Source organism: Oreochromis niloticus, linkage group LG13 (assembly GCF_001858045.2).
Source record: "Oreochromis niloticus isolate F11D_XX linkage group LG13, O_niloticus_UMD_NMBU, whole genome shotgun sequence".
NCBI lineage: Eukaryota > Metazoa > Chordata > Actinopteri > Cichliformes > Cichlidae > Oreochromis > Oreochromis niloticus.
In genome coordinates, this window is record NC_031978.2 from 5,190,336 (window position 1) to 5,208,011 (window position 17,676).

Genomic DNA, 17,676 nt, shown 5'->3' on the forward strand with positions numbered 1-17,676 from the left:
CCACGCAAGATTGCATGTTAATTTTCAAACCATGGTTTAAATTCTTGAGTTTGATAGTTTGCCAAAAAAAAAAAAAAAAAAAAAAATCTACATGCACAAACTGCTAATCAGTTGAGTATGACTGTTTCAGGGTGAAAGCAAGCCGCCAGAGTTCATATGGAAGAAGATAAGGAGTGACAGTTGCATGGATCGTTCCCTCTGTGCAGGATCACTGGCAGGTATGCTTATGCAGTAAATGGATGGAAACCATGTTTTATTATCTCTTCCACGCATCAGCTGTACCTTTTTAACCTCTCGCTCTCTTCTTTCAGAGTCGGAGATGGCGAGAATGATGCCAGGGAACATGGCTCCATGTCTCAACTCGCTGCAACAACACAGGAAGTCACTCTACGCAGGAAATGGGATAAGTGGTGGAAATGAAAAAGGCTTTCCCCAAAAGAGCTGTGACTACAGAGAGTATAACATGCTGCCTTCTAACAAGTCTGAGGGTGAGCTGAAATTCCTAACATTTACAGATTTTAGTCAACTAATATCACTGTGTGGACAGCTAAAGCACTCATTTAGTCTTCTATTTAATTTAAAGTACTTTTACATTGGAGAATATATTAAACATATATGACTGAGCCATTACCATCTTGCTCTGACTAAATCTACTCGTGTCAAGTGGTCTCTAATTCAACAAGTAAATCACTGACACACAGGGATTTTCTTTATTTCTGTCGTTTTCTAGGCATAGCCAGTCGTTTGCTGGGGCCTTCATTTGAGCCCTCCTTTCTGCCGGAGTTGACCCGCTATGACTGCGAGGTCAATGTCCCGCTGCAGGGCAACCTGCACCTCCTCCAGGGCTGTGACCTGCTGAGAGCCCTGGACCAGGCCACCTAGAGCCCCAGATTCAAACACCGACATAAACCTGGACTTACTCCCTGCCCTGAGCCTCCACCTGCAGCACGAGACTTAAGCCTTTCTTTACCTTTGTACCTCTAGGCCTTCTATGAGCCCTAAAGCTCAGCTAACTATAGAGAATGGTATTAATGGCCACATCCTGCCTTATTTAGCCCCACACTCTTTTCCCCATCCCTTTTTAAGTTCTCTGTGTAGACCAAGCTGAGTTATCAGGGTCAAGCCACATGCACCCCTTTCCCTGCCAAGCTCTTTACTCATATCAGATGCAGGTTGACCACCATTGAGCCAAACATCAAATGACCCGCATGTATAACAAACGGTCACTGGTCAAAAAAAGGTCAATGCTGGACATTTAATACATGACAAAGGTCACACCATCACATTAATTATTTAAGAGTCTTGACACTGGGATGTCACCGGGTTTGGTGTAGATGCCTCCAACAGGGTGGCAATGCTATGTTTGATAACACATCCTGAACTCGGGTCTTTGGTGTAAAAGGGGTGTTAGTGGTGTGGAACGAAAACCTGCCTCAAAGGCCAGCTCTGCTCAAACATCTACAGCCACACCACCCTGACTACCAGCCGATTCCTGCTTAGGTTTAGCAAAGCTGGAATCTGTCAGCAGTGGGTCTCTGACCTACGCCCTGATATGGACTCTATGCAGCTTAGATCCCAGCCCTACTACTCTTCTAGCTAAAGCATTTGGCTCAGAAGAGATGATATTATACTACCTACACATGAACAGAGACACTGTCTTCTTTCACATTTTCATGTTTTACCAGCAACTTGTAGACACGGCTCAGTTGAAGCTTCAAGCAAGAGTTGGGTATCATGAACTGTGGTGAATTGTAGCCATTTTAAAGATTTCTTAAGAATCCTTTACACTATTGTATCCTCTTTATGGACACCCAAAGATGATTTCTTTTTAATCATAGTGGTGCAATATGCTGCACTGGAGTACTTTACAGTGTGGCCAGATGTAATGTTGTAACTGTGCGGTAATCGATATTAATTTCATGTTTTTTTCCTCTATGCCCAAGACTTAAAATATACTCCAATTTAAGTATTATTTTAATCTTTAAAGAATTAAAGATTGCTTTAGTTGGAAGGCTAAGACCAGAACCAGAACTGATGAGCAGAATCGGAAGCAGTAAAAGTGATACCCAGCCTTGCTCAAGCCTTTTTCCACATATTCACATTCATCAGCCTGCCTCGTTTTGTCTGAATCCATCCCATAAATCACTGTAGCATTCTCTGCTGCTTTAGTACATAAAGTAGCATTAGATCGGTATGTTTCAGTTTCAAATGACATATCATTATTGTAACTAGTCTTTTCTTCTTTTCCTGAATTGAGATATTGAAGCTTTTATGAAATTCCCCCAGTTTATTCAGTCTAAACTGACAGGACACTTCACCACATTAACAGTGCCTTTTTTTTTTCTTCTTTAGTTCTTACTTCTCTTATTTTCTCTGTCTCTCACTCTCTCTCTCTGACACTGTAATAAATATATTGCAATATATGTAATCTGAACATTTAAGATTTAAGATCTTCGTCTTAAATCTGTCTAAACACGCTTTCCTCACTTTAGTGTCTCTCAGTCAGGTAAGTAGCTTGTGTGGATACAGGGTTATTTTCTTATTGTGCAATTATTTCATTGAGCTAAAGCTTAGATTGTCAGTAACAAAGCTAGACTTTATGTACATAATCAATAGCCTGCACAAAGGAATGTGACATGCACACACTGTAAGAGTTCATATGATTATATGTTATTAGCTAACACACATTGTATGCAATACAGGAAACCATAAAGACCAGACCAGTGGTGTGCACAGACTCTTAGGGGACCAGGGACTGTTTGAAAAAGGGGACACTTATGTGTGGTGGGGGTTTCTTGGTTTCGTTATTGTCCTGCACCTGTACTTCGGGAAGCTTTAAGAAAAAGTTTGCATGATTTGCTGAATCCTGTCGTGGCACGGTTTTACATTTAGTTTAAGACAGTTATTAGTTTGAACTATGTACAGTACACAACAAAATTGTTAGCGGACAAGCTGTACGATCATTGTAGGAAGCATGGCTTAAAAAAGAAATGTGGTTTGCAGAATGCTTAGAGAATGGTTAGGCTGTAAAGTATGTGAGATTTGTCACTGGTATGCTCTTTTAAGCCAACTGGAGGGCATTTGAGCCCAACACAGGGGGCACTTGGGCTAATCACAAGTGCCGTGGGAGGGATCAAAAGGGCACTTTAGCTGATCAGGTGGCAACTTGAGCTGTCTAGACGGGCAGTTGAGGGGTGCTTTTTGGGGGGCCCAGTAGAGCCGAAATAGCGCTTAGCTTAAGCGGCTCTAGTAACCTCTGTTGACCCTTGGTGTTTTATTAGGGCAAAAGATCATGATTGGATGTCGTCCCCCGCCCCGACTTCCTGCGCACACCACTGCACATACCAGACAGGGTAAAGTCAGCAGCGTTGGCATGATCACTGACTCATTCAGACAATGCATATGTACATAGCAGCAGCCATGGTTTCAATGCAGTACAGCAGCCTGTGACATGACTTGAAAGTGGAGTTTATATAATTTTCTTAAAGATTAGGACAAGGCCAGTTTCTCTTTACTCACAAACCGAGTGGCTGCCAGTTACAGAAAGCTTTGAAGCTTTGATTATTACCTGCCATAAGAGCAGATTTTGAAACTAATTTTTCATCCAAACATTGTCAGTATGTCTTCAGTGAAATACAGTTTTTCTGTTCTTTCCTCTCAAAGTATTTTCTTAAGCTCAGTCTATATTTTTGAGGTAATTGTCTCTGTGTGGTGACCACTTTGAGCTTTGTACACATATGTTATGTATTTAAAACAGAACTAATGTTGAAGATGGTGTTTTTCGTGTTTGTGTCCTGGTACTTTGTCCTTACCTTACCCCCCCATAGATGCAGTTAGAGCCAATCCCTCACAGTGCTGTTTCTCCTTGTGCTGTTTCTGTGTTGTGGTGGCATTTTTTTTATTCTATCCTAAAATATCCATTGAATCTGTTGGCTGGCCAGTACAGTTGTTGTTCTTGCTTTAAAAATAACAAGAAAAAAATCGGATTTTAAAAAAACAACATAAAAAAGAGGTAAATATCAGTTTTCTAAGTTTCACTTTTCAGATATGTAGCATTTTGAATATTGTAAGGAAGGTGAAGTTGCCACATTGTTAATCACATAGTTTTCCAGTTGCATATATAAAAGCAAAAGGTGCTTCATAGACCTTGTATCATTGTGTCATTTGTAGAACTTTTATTACATCTCTTGGATCCACTAACACTGTATTTTGATGTTCTCTGCCTGATGTGCTAAACTTTTCTTTCAAGTTCATTTTAATCATTATGATGTGCCTTATGACTTTATGGTTGTCTCAACATACCGAGGTCACCCTTCAAGTGCACAGTTTGTTCCTTTAGATCTGTAGATGGCATACTGTAGGTCTGAGGAGGATTATTATCAAATGCAATCTTAACTCGACATTGCATCTTAAGTTAAAGGTAAATTATTTTCTCCTGTTTGCTGCATAAATCTAAATTTGGAAATGAAATTGCGATATTTTCTAGTAGTAGTAGAAGATATCGATCTAAAAATAAAACGCCAAAAAAGTCGTCTTCTTTTTTTTTAAGAAAAATGGATTATTATTCAATACAAATTTGTCATGTGTTTTACAATATTTGGGAAAACATTCAGTTGGAATGATTTTGATGATAACTCCTCAGATTTTCCAGTGAATTGCGCCTTCGTAGCTTTCTTTCACTTGTTCCTTAAATATACCCAAATCTAAATAGAACTTTTGAGATCTATTTTGATCCTAATAGATCAGCAGTGATGAGCCAGCCTCTTGGATTTGAGTAGAATCCCAGTAGAACCAACCCTACATTTTGATAACAAATTAAGCTTTGTGTGAGGCTTATCAGATGACCTGTTTGCTAATAAGGCTGCTTGTGGGTTTTTAGAATTAGTTGGGTGGGGAAAAAAGATTTGACTGTAATGTTAAGCTCTTATATTTTAATATATAGTGTCTCAACATGCTGCTTCAGTCGGCACTCATGTGCCTATAAGGGGTTTCTGGCACTCAGTGGTGCTAAAGGTGTCTGTTACAAGCATAATTTTGTGAAATATCAAAAGATTATGTTGAAACTGTGCCAAAACAGAGGAAGGGGACAGTCCTGATAACAATTCATATAAAAAATGCAGTAGGTAATTACACAATGAAAATGTGCAATTACTTACTTCTAAATTAACTACCTCTAAATTTCCTCTAGTATACGTATATAATTAGGCCAAATCTGTCAGGAGGAAGAGTTTAAACAGTAAAATTGCAACCAAAACTTGATCAAAATTTGCAACAATCCCAAATAAGAGATGTAAAGAAGTGATGTTCAGTTGAAGGACAAATGAAATGGCAGACTTCCTGCTCAGCCCGCCTACCTGCGCCATATTTCTCCACTTGTCCATTTGATAAATCACTTCCTTGTTTCTCCTCTCCTCTTCACTCCTTTCACTTTACCAAAATGTTTCTTTTCAACCCCAAACAAGAGGCCATTTATACCCTCGATTAAATTGGAGGTTTTTCATATTTAGAGTAAAAAGAGGCTTCAATAGAATGCTAATAATGTTTGCAGGATTATGTACAGTATTTGAAATATATAAAATTATAGAAACATTGGTTTCAAGAAAAGCACCTTACAGCATGTTTGAAGCATGTTATCATTTTTTTTATTGGAAATTTTATGTGCAATATAAAACTAGTAAAGAATCCCAGTGGTAAGTGAAATTTTACAAACCAAAGATGTATTTAGTGTGAGGAAATATGCACAGTGACAAAGAACAGCACCTCAGATGAGTTTAAATGACCTCATCAGATAAGAAAGAATCTGCGGTAATGCATGTGGAAAAAGTTGGCTACATGGAAGTTGATTTAAAAAGAAGAAAGAAAAAAAAAAAACTCCACTAGCTTTGGCCAGAAAATGTAAAAGTGATTATGTTGTTAGCATTCAGCGGCTACCGTGAAACTTGTTGAATGCTAAATAGGTGAAATGTATGTCCAGTGTTGAAAGAAAACAACAACTAAGATATGTTGCCAAGTCAGAAATTAAAGGGGGGGGGGAAGCAAAAAACAAAAAACACCCTTCCCTGAAGAAATGTCGAAGAGACACGAGTGCTAGTGACGCTAACCCAAAAAAATCATCGGGGCTTTAGCTTTGTGTTTTAACTCTAGGAAGCTTATCACCAGTGCGCAACATACTGTGCTGCTTGAAGGGTAAAGTGACAAATCATTCAGGAGTTAATCCACTCACTCATCGCGCTTCCTCTTTAAAAAGATATCAGCATTTTATCTTTGTCTTGTGTAACAGGGTTTTTGTTTTTCCTTATGGGATCCATGTTAAGCTACTTGTATTCTGTTTTGTCAATGTCATACAATGCCATTTTGATTTTTTAAAAAATATGCTTAAAATCTATATTGATTATATTATTATTATGAATATTATTATTATGAATATTATTGTTATTATTACAGTATGGGGAACGTAACCCAATAAGAAGTTTCTGTTTCTGCACTGATATCTTATTAAAGCATACTGATCTTACCCTCATTCATCAACTATATGTGTGTATGGCTTTTTAAAAAAAAAAAAAAATAAAAAAAAAATATATATATATATATATATATATATATATATATATATATATAATATATATATATATATATATATATATATATATATATATATATATATATATACATATATATATATGATTGAGGATTTTTTTTTTCTCACTCAAAATCCAAAGAATTTCCATGATTTGTGTTTGTGTTCAATTTATTTTGATCATGTAAACGATACACAGAAGTTCATTTAGCAAAGAAAAGAAAAAAATGCTCACAAAATAAAACAAAAATAAATTTAAATATCGCTTCACATGTTCTGAGTCAGTTACACATGGAAAAGGGGTGGGAAGAAGTGCAGACTGATTTAATCCCACCTCTTTACCATAAATTATCAATCAATATTTTTTCAGCTTCCTTACTGATATAATCTGCTGTAATAATAATGAACATATTTCTAATAAAATATATACACTTGCAGCTTTGATGTTACAAAAATACCTTAAATGATAACTTCTCTAAAGAAAGCCATGCTTTGAATATTACCTGGGAGTTAGCCATTCTGGTAGTTGCATACAAGCATTGTATGTAACTAGCAGAAAGACAGCCACTTTGTTAGGTACACCATGCTGCAAGGTTTTGCTTTTTTTTTTTTTTGGCATAGATTCAACACGATGATGGAAACATTCCTCCGATTTTGCCATTTTGACGTGGCATCACACAGTTGCTGATTTGTGGGCTGCAGTCATGATGCATGTCCGGTTTTATTTATACAGCACCTCACTGCAACAGTCACCTGAAGACCAAAGGTTTTGAATAGGATTGAAATGTGGTCACCATAGACACTGAGTACAGTGAGCTCACTGTTATGATCAAGAAACCAGATTGACATGATCTGAACTTTGACATGGGGTGTTATCCTGCTGAAGGTGGGTACACTGTAACCAAAAAGGGATATGGTTAGCAACAATACTCAGGCTGTTGCCCAAAGTGTGTCAAGAACATATCCTCCACCCCACTACAACACCACAACCAGGCTGAACTGTTCACACAACGCAGGATGGATTCATGCTTTCATATTTTTGAAATATTCTGATCATCCAAATTTTGTAGGAGAAATTGAAACTCATGAAACCAGACAGTGATTGCCCAGTCGTCTGTGGTCCACATTTGATATTCAGTCTGTTTCCTGTGATCAGCTGCACCAGTATGATAATCTGCTGCTGCCATGTGTCTGCTATTGGGCATTCAGGGATTCTTTTCTACACATCCTGGTAGCAACAGGTGGTATTTTTGTTACTGCTGCCTTCCTATCTGCTTATAGCAATCTGGCCATTCTCTTCTGACATCAACAACATATTTTCACCCACAGAACTGCTGCTCACTGGATATTTTCTCTTTTTCAGACTGATCTCTGTAAACATTAAAGGTGGTTGTGCAGGAAAATCACATTTTCTGAAACTCTCAGGCTGCTCTGTCTGGCACCTACAACCATGCCCCATTCAGAATCACTTAAATCACGTCTCTTCCCCATTCTGATGCTCGGTTTGAATTTCAGGAGATCTTTTTGCCCAAATGCCAAAGGCTGATTAGATATTTGCAGTTGAAGAGGTGTACCTAAAAAAGTGAAAATAAATAGTCAACAGAAGCCGAAACCTAGTACGTGTGATATAGATAACTTTGACATTCTTCAACAACTTAATCATCTTTTTTGTTTTTGTTGAAGTACATGATAAAAATGTGATTTTTTTTTCTCCCCCCAGTTAAACATCTTTTTAGATAAAACTACCTTTTCGATGTAATTATTTTTGATTTATAGTCTAGATATCTATCACATACGGGTTTTTACAAAACATCCAAACCACCATGACTTCAGCAAAAATAGACATGACAATATCCCCTACCCTTATCCCTTAACCACATCCTGCTAATGACTGTTAAAAGACTCCCTTACGCTGGTTTGGTTCATAATGTCTGAGTCTGAAGCTTGGAGCACTGCTGCTGTGGGCTAACCTGCGGTGTCAAGTCAGATAACTGAAGATAACACATAGTTATACGTCTGAATTATTTTTTTGAAGGATATTCCTTTTGACTGTCATAACGTTTGAAAAGTAATAGAAATCAGAACTGTCCTTAATAAAACAAACAAAAATCATATGCTATTTAACTGTATCATAAGGACAGTTCAGGCAAATGGCGTGGAAGCTTCTGGGCTTTTTCCTGTAGACAGAGAACTGTCTATATATGCCCCCTCCTTGGCACAACAAGCTGTTCTCATTTTCATGCCCTACCCTACCTCACTTTTTCAATATATTCACTTCTCATTAGTACATGGGGATCTGCCCAGCCCAGGAGTCGCTGCCAGTCCCCTCTGAGGCCTTCCCCAAACCACGGCCTCAATTCATGCTCAAGCCATCTGCCATTGTCCACTAGAAATGCTGTCAAACCTAAAATGAGGATGTGGTCCCAGCTAGTGAAACCCATCTTAAATGTATTTAAAGGTTCCAAAATATTACATGTCACAGAGGTACATGTGGTACAGCTTTGCTGAACTTCAACATCAAGTTACATTGCTTGTGTTGCTTAAACCTGGCATATTTAAAGGATTATAACGTGAGATTAATGTTCACTTCATCTAAAAACAAGTAAATCTCCAAAACTATAAATAATGGTGTGTTTTGCACATTAAAACTACACTGTAAATACCCACCACATTAAGTAAAGTTGCTTACATTCCACGTCTGGTTGACAGCCAGCTGTGTCACATTTTTCAAAAGCTGGTGTACTTTTATCATGTAGTGTACTCATCCTTGTTAAAATGTTACTGTGACAGGCGGGAGTGTTTACCAGATGATTTGAGTTTGCACAAGCAACTTTGTGCGCGAGCTCGTGTGTGTATTCTCGTGTTTGAGTTGGTCTAGAGCCAATCGAGTGCTCAGTTCAAGACCATTTAGCAGTTTCAAACATTTTAATTGAAGAACATTCTGTAACAGCGTGTTCTGTGTTGCTGGTCCCGCCCTCTTCCTCGCTCTGTGTGCACTCTTGCAGTGCCATCTTTGTGAGCACGGGCTCAAAGGAGAAATGTTACAAGTTAAATCTACGGGTTTTAATTTGTTTTGGGGATTCAGGTTTAGTCTAATGTTAAAGTTTGGAGTTCAGCGTTCTGTTGTGATAGTTGAGGTTTTCTTAAAAGGGAATGTTTCTACTCGATCTTAATATTTGCAGACTGTTTTCCATGTGACTACCTCATGAAAATTATCAATCTTCTGACTATTAACAGTTATTTAAAATAAATAAATAACAAGACTCCTGTTCCTGTTAAATCCCCCCTCCCCCCAACACACACACACACACACACACACACACACACACACACACACACACACACACACACACACACACACACACACACTTTGAAATCAATAATTACATAATACTAATATTTGCATAAAAGTTTTTTGTTTTTTTTAAGTGTTCTGTTTGAGACGAAGTCGTCTTAACTCTTACTTAACTCTAACTTTTGGCCAACCTGAGGCAACATACACCAGGTGAAAAATTAAGTCTAACCCTACACTAGAAGCACCTGGCAGCTTTCTTTGTGCAGTTGCAGAAACTTTACTTGCATGGCCAATGAATGGTATTGTTATAAAAGGGATATTAATCCTTTTCCTCACCGCATTTCTCCCTTAAACATAGGACAAGGAATTTGGTCATTTGGGAGGGGCTGTTGAGGTGATTTAGGTATCTGACTGGGATGCCTAGGGTGTTTCCCAGGCGCTTCCTAGGTAAGGGTGTCTTAGGTATGTTCAACCGAAAGTACGCCTCAGGGTAGACCCAGGACGTGCTGGACAGATTATCTCTCAGATTGCTTGAGAACGCCTCAGCATCTCACCAGAATAGCCGGAGTACGTGGCTGTTTAAAGTGTTGCCCTGCGACCCACACCCAGATAAACATCAGAAAATGTATGGATTGTTGAAGTATATGCTGTGATCTTGACAATCACCAGATTGAAACTCACCAATAGGAGATTTGGGGCTTACATTGCAAGGTGGAAGCATTTAGCAATCTCAGGCATAAAGTGACAGACCGAAGTTACAAAGTGAGGTCCCTGAGTGTGAACAAGCGTAGTAAGTAAAAGTCACCAAAATCAGTAACTCTGCAGAGTTTTAAACCTTCTCAGGTATTAACATCAGCATAAATGTAGAAGACTGACCATGCTGTCTACCATCACCACAATTATCAAAACAGAAACAAAGTGAACATCACCATCACCAGAACACCAGTCTGCCTGTTGTGGAGGAATGTGGTGGCCCAGTTTCATTAAGACAGTTGGTGTTTTTTGTTTCTATTGTTTTCTATCTGTCTGTACAGTTTTACAAATGAACTGTGATGAATTGTACTTTATCATTTTAATATATTTGGCATTGTTCCATCTGATTTTAAATGCAAACTCAAGATGGGCATACTTTCAACCATTAATGTTCCACATGCTATTAAAAACCTTTTGATGACAGTCTGATCTACTTTCCTGTTGCATGGAAAGCCTTTTTCAAAGCTTTACCTTTGTTGTTGTGCTTTTGTTTCTGTGTTTTTATGTTGCATTGTGACGCATATCCTCTATTTGACTGGGAAATACTGAGAGATCCACACAAACAGACCAAAACGGGCACAGAAAGGCAATTATAGACTTATTGTCTCCCCATATTTTTGCTTCCCAGGTGAGAGTGGTTCTGCCACGTTCAGCTCACAACGCTGAGGATAAACTAAACCACAAACCCACAAGTAATGGAAGATTTTCAGGTAGGATGAGACAAACACCACCACGTATTCAGCTTCCTCCAAGCGCTACACCTACACAGCAGCTGACTATAGCAGCTATGAATACATATATTCCGCACCATTCAAGTCATTGTGCTATGTGTCAACCATGTAGTTACATTTCTTGGGAGGTGCACATAAGGTTATGTAGAAGGTTGTGGTGTAGGGTTAAAATGGGGTTCTTGTTATGGCGTAGATCTGACGCAGATGTATAATTCACATGTCACACTTGTGGTGATGTGAGTCTTTTGAGCCTTGACTGAATGTTTCTGCTGTACCCTCTAAGGCTTCAAAAACCAGACATAATCTGACAGTGCAAATAACTGAGACAACACCTCATTGGGCGAATGATTAAGAAGTGAGATCCTTTTCTCACTGACTTTGCAGGTTTGGGGAAATTTCCATGTTGGCCTCTCTTTTCAAACCTGCTAGCTATGTCCATCTTTTCCATGAACTCTATAGGATAATCTGATTCACAAGCAGATTATATACTTAAACAACCATTACCAAACAAAAGTCTTTGGAGAATTCCTGTTGCATTTATTTAGCTCAGTGTTTTCCCATAATTCAAACGAATGATGACAGAATTTTTCCCAGTCATTAAAGCAATGGGAGCTGACGGCAGAGGCTCTTGTAAAGTGTTATGCCAGCACATCCTGATGGCTTATCAGCCAAAATGCATTCAACTTTTAATGTTTTGTACCTCTTCCTTCCTTTGCATCAAGACAGGAACCCAAACTTTTTGGCCATACAAATGCATGCATGGGCCATTCAGAGAGGACTGCAGGTAAACAACACACACATCTTGCATCCCTTTGTTCCATGCTGATTCAGAGTGTTTTGTTTCCTTCAGGTAGGGAGCCAGGAAAACACGGTGGAGGTAAAAATGGGCGGAACCGGCGACACAGACCAACCAGCTTCCTCTCATTTCAGGTTTCCAAAGCAAGTCTTTATCCAGTGCTTTCTGCAGAACATTTAATATGGCACCAAATCTTTTCCGAATTATATACACTTCCATACTCAGTAGCATTCATCTACTAGTGCCTAACATTTTGGAATTGTTTTGTTGTCGTGTGTTTTAAATTATTCGACAGTTGCCTGTGAAATCTGTGTGTCAATTTACAGAATTTATGTAATTACTTATATAAGAAATATCAGGCTAATTATCAATCATGATGTTCTTAAAACTGGCCAAACTTGTGGATTAAAAAATGAGTAGAAGGAAGTGTCAAGAAACAGCAATTCCTGTAATGACCAGCTGAGGCTGGCTTAAAAAAAAGAAAAAAGTTAATCAAAGTCTAGTCAAAGTTTAGTCAGGCTGGTGCAGCTGTTGTTGGGTTAGTTCTTAGTTGCACTGCACTGCAGCATGTGACTATTAAAAACTACACTTTAGAAGTGGCTCAAGGTCAAAGCAGTCATTCCATTCACTTACCACATAAATTCCACCCTACTCCATCTCTTCGTCTTTAGGGTTGTGGTCGTGGCCCTTCTCCTGCACTTCTCCACTGCTGGTGCTAGCAACAATTGCCCCAACAGCTAACATATCAGTTAACTTGACACATTCTGCTGCATTTATTTTTAGTTTCTTTTTCTGTCTTATCTTTTCAATTTCACCTTTTCACCACTTCTTTCACAATAAACGCTGTTCTACACAACGAAGGTAGGGGTCGGGTGTTTGCGTTAAGAGATTTGATTGGGTAATACAGTGTCAGTAATGAAAATGAACGAATGAGCTGCTGTCAGTGCTTGTAGGGCCAGTTGACCCATTGGCCCAAAAGTGCATTGGCCCACTGGCCAGCTGAGGGCAACTCCTCTTGTCAATGTAGTGATATAATATTTAAAAAAAGTAAAAGCTTGTCAGACTTTCTCTACAATAAGAGTTTTTGTGGTGTCTTTCAGCACTTTTTGAAAAGGATCATTCCATTCAGAGGCTACAAAGGTAAAATGAATATCTATATTCAGCAGGTAAGCAAAGTTAAATCACACATGCACACACAAACACACTTAATATAAATTTAGGCTCAAACAATGTAAATCAGGTAAAGTATTTTTGCAAAGGTTGCGACTTTGTGCATCTCTCACTTTGCCCATTTCATGTGCCAAACTAAAAGAGAGTGGTGCTTGACTCATAGATTCTGAGAAGTTTGTTATCTCATTCTTGCTTTTTTTGGACAAGTTGGACAAGTTTAATGTTAACGACAGGTTAATATGATCCTCAGGCTGCCAGACCCAGTGATCCAGATGGCAGTCTGCCACTGGTCTGTGGAGTTTACTTTCATATCTATGGTATCAGTTTATTCTTTCAGCTTGAGTGATTTATTAATCACTCTTAGTCATACTGGTGAGAAAAACAAAAAATGTAATGCTGCTTGACAATAACAACTTAGATTATCAAACCAGGATGAGGCTTTTAGTTTGAAGACCAAACAGCATATTTCTTACCACATTAGCATGATGTAATGGGTGTATAATTGAGATGGGTCTGCAAATCTATATTAAAAAGTGTCTGGAATAGTAACACAAGCAGAAACAAGTGAGCAGCTGATGAGAGACAGGTGAAGAAGCACAAATGGCAGGCACTACAGTGCTTGTTCTGGCAAACCACATTTTCAACACAGTCAACAAGTCCCTTTATCTATGCCACCATGCCTTGAAGGGCTGTGGCTTTTACTGCATGCATCAAAAATAGCTTCAGTTAAAGCTGCATGCCATGCTTTTCTGACAGTGAACTGGCTGGATCACCATGGGAAATGAATAACACCAACCCACTTGACTCTGGGGTTGTGGAAAGGTGTTATCTGAAGAGGTGAATCATCACCTGTCAGGTTTGCTGGAAGCCAGGAGAGTGCTACTTTCATTGTCTGGGCATGGCTGTTCATCAACTCAAGTGAAACGAGCATTAATTCAAGCATCAATCACTAAAATTCTCCTGTTTTTCGGTGCAAGGTAACAAACTTGGGGTCAATAAATGCCAACTCACCAAAACCTTGCATTTTATACAATACATTTTCTTGGGGAAAAAATAGTTTTAAAACCTTACACCTTACAAAAGCCTAAAGCTGAACTCCAAATATGCATTAGTTAATTACACAGGGATTTAAATTTGATCTTTTTTGCCATGGACTGGTTTGAAATTTGTTTTGAACATCCAGAAAAAGTAAAAGAAAAAGGCTGAATCTCTGACGTTTTACTGAATGTTTTACAACTTTAAAAATATGTATTTTTAGCAGCGCTAGTAAGTCTTTTTTCTTTTTACCTAAACAAAGAATTGAGCTTAATGTGTTGATTAATTTTTACTTCAACTAAATTGGGACTGTCAAGCGGAGCACTGCATTCTTGGTGTGCATGCTCACACAGTACCAATAATGATATAATTGATATAAAATAATCTTCATGGTGAAGATTCCTCTTTCAGCAATTTATAGCTTCTCAAAGCTTCATATTATCCTCACAAACACATGTCATTTTACTGATAGGAATCGTCAACAGACCAACTGATAAAAAGAGGAAACTTTTGTAAAGGTGTGACCTGACTCAGTCATTTTTTTCTGTCAAAACCTTTCTCTGTCCACTCTTATATTAGCCCAATGCAGTGGGGATTCAGCTTGTTTTCCAACAAGCTGATCCAGGAACAGTTTGTTTTTTTCCGTTTCAGTCCCAAGACACTGCGTTGCTTCAGCTGGGACTGACCCCCCCAGTATAGCTCAAATCACGCTGTAAACAAACAGGCACTTTCCCATGTTAAAATCAGTGAGCACTTTTAGATTATAACACGAGAGAAGACGGAAAGACAGTCGTGGTATAACTTAGATCTTGTTTTGACACCCAAGTTACTGGATCCTAACAGCGGTTAGAATTAATTTTCTCACTATATATTCCTTTCACAGATACTGAAATTATAGTTTAAGCATCTCTGCTATCTCTACAGCAGAGATTGCTCCGGTGTAAATATAATGGAGAGAATAAATTCTGCTGAGGACACATAGGCTCCCTGGAGGAGCGTGTGTGCTTTGGACCATCAATGCTTGGACAGTACTTCGGAACTGCTTTCTGCTAAATCCCAAGTAAAAATTAAAGAAGACAAAATGTACTTAAAACATACTTAGTCCCTTTAACAGGGGCTTGGTGTCTGATTTACATTCTGCTGGAATTTTCCCTCAGGGTATCACAAACAGCCAACCTTTCAGCAGGCCGAACTTTACATTGCTTTTCTAGCATACACTGAGGTAATTTCTGTGGGAAGAAAGTCATAGCAGGTAGAATATGTAGAGGGCAAATGCTGATAATAGGTCACTTATCTTGTGCAAGCCCCTCCTATATTAAATAATGTCCATTAGTCCTTTGACTTTGGCACAGACAGTTTTGGTGCCAGGTCAGTGCTAGTTTTTGCTGCTATCAGCACCTCTCTTTGGGATAGAAATATAAGGAACAATGTTGGGACTCGGAACAGTGTTACTGGAAAAGTGCATATATGAGAATCGTCATTATAAGCACTGATTTTAACCATGCTACAATTCTAGACAATAGTTGAGACACAGTACAGGAAAATCTGAGCTGACCAAAGATGAGACTGAAAATCTTGGCTGGACACAAAAACAGCCAAGCATCAACACAATCGAATACTTTCCAAAGAATCCAGTGTTTATCTTAACTTCATTATCTCTCTCAAAACTATGTCTGAAAATTTTTATTTATTTAACCGTTTCTGACTTCTGACCATATAAATATCCAATAAACTTTTATTTTACCCCAAATCCATTTCCAGCAAAAAAAATCCCTGCTCAGTACAGCCACACACACCTGGGGGTAAGACCTGACCAGTCAGCCAGCGAAATTTGACCTCTTAGCGATTCTGGTGACATTTCTGTGTTTAGCCTGTGATGATAGCATTGTGTGAATGTCATCAACAAAAATAAACCAAATAAAAAATGAAGCAGCAAAATGAAACACAAAATTTGTGCCATTGCCAAAACGTTTTGCCTTGATGGTAAGTAAAAACAGTAAAACTGACTAACAGCAGATATTTGTTGAATAAGTGAGAAGTCTCAGCTTTCTGTGTAATTTTATTATCTCTCCCTCCTTCCCATTCGGGGAAATATCTATTCAAAAAAATGAATTCATTAGGAATAATCAGCAATGTCTGCTACTCTGGAACCCAGCTATTTTTTACTGTGACACAGTAAGACAATGGCTATCTGACATCACATAAGTACTGACAATCTGATTGTCCTATGTCTGAGTTCATCCTTTGTTTTCTGTGGGAATACAGTCACTCAGCATTCATACAATGCTTGGCCAAATCAAACCGTTTCCAGTCTAGAATTTTGTTTTCAGGAACTGTTCTGATCTGGGAAGCACAAAGACAAAGAGCTTACGCAATGATTATTTAATCATTCTACTGTTTGACCCCATCAGAGCCCAGTTTCCCTGATCAGGAAAGGCGACAAAAATAAGCCTTTTGATGGGACAGGGTGGCAAAGCGGTCAGTGGTTATTCACTATTAATAAACATAAAAAGCACTACATTAATAACACATCCTTCACACACTGTAAATAAAGAAATAATTGGTGAGAAACAAAAGAAAATGTTTTTCTTCTGTTTCTTACTTATACAAGTACCTCAGAAGTAGGAAACAATAGAGTTGTGATTTTACAGAGGAATTACCATAAAATGAGACTGTGAAGTAATTTATTTGCAGGAGTGTAACCAAAGTTTTACACTGTGCTGCAGTCTAACAACAGATGATACAAGGGTACAGTAAGATTCAACCTTTTATTCTGTTCTAGAATTCTGTTGCAATCAAGCAGACTTGGATCATTAAAATGCATCACCAAACTTTATCCTGACCGAAATGGTGTTTTTTACTCCTCCCTTATCTTTTCATTGTTGTTGTTTTTCAATCCTCTTTATTGCTTTATAATATATAATTCATTTTCTGTTGATCTAAAATACTCAAATTTACCTTATGCTCTTGTTTCTTTCATTTTAGAACCACACTTAAGTCAGCCATATTTTCATCCAGATGTAAAACAATTTCAACCTTCACTGTAAAAACATTCCTTAAAAATACAGTACAATGTACTGTATAAATGTGAAGGAATTTTCTGTATTGGTTATCTACAGGTGTTTTATTACAGTGGTGCCAAAACCCACGATTGGCCGAAATGTTGGCCGAGCTAGTGGCCATGCGGAAGGAACAGGCAGCGGTGGCACGCCCTCACCAGGAGGAGCTGCAGAAGTGGACCGAGCGCCAGATGCAGGTGATTGAGGATCTGTCAGCTCAGATCAGGTCCTGGCCACCACCGCGGCCACCACCATCAGTG

The 17,676-nt window shown here is 38.5% G+C and overlaps 1 protein-coding gene across 2 annotated transcripts in view; it reads left to right on the forward strand.

The window, feature by feature from the left end:
- epas1b (endothelial PAS domain protein 1b) overlaps positions 1–6,032 on the forward strand; it is a 50,096-nt gene extending 44,064 nt beyond the window's left edge. For both annotated transcript variants that reach the window (XM_025897620.1, XM_003438253.5), the window contains 3 exons: positions 131–218; positions 312–488; positions 731–6,032. In XM_025897620.1, the coding sequence (XP_025753405.1) occupies positions 131–218; positions 312–488; positions 731–882 (417 nt within the window). In that variant the 3' untranslated portion in view covers positions 883–6,032. The remainder of the gene's footprint in view (positions 1–130; positions 219–311; positions 489–730) is intronic.
- Positions 6,033–17,676: the final 11,644 nt, after the last annotated feature.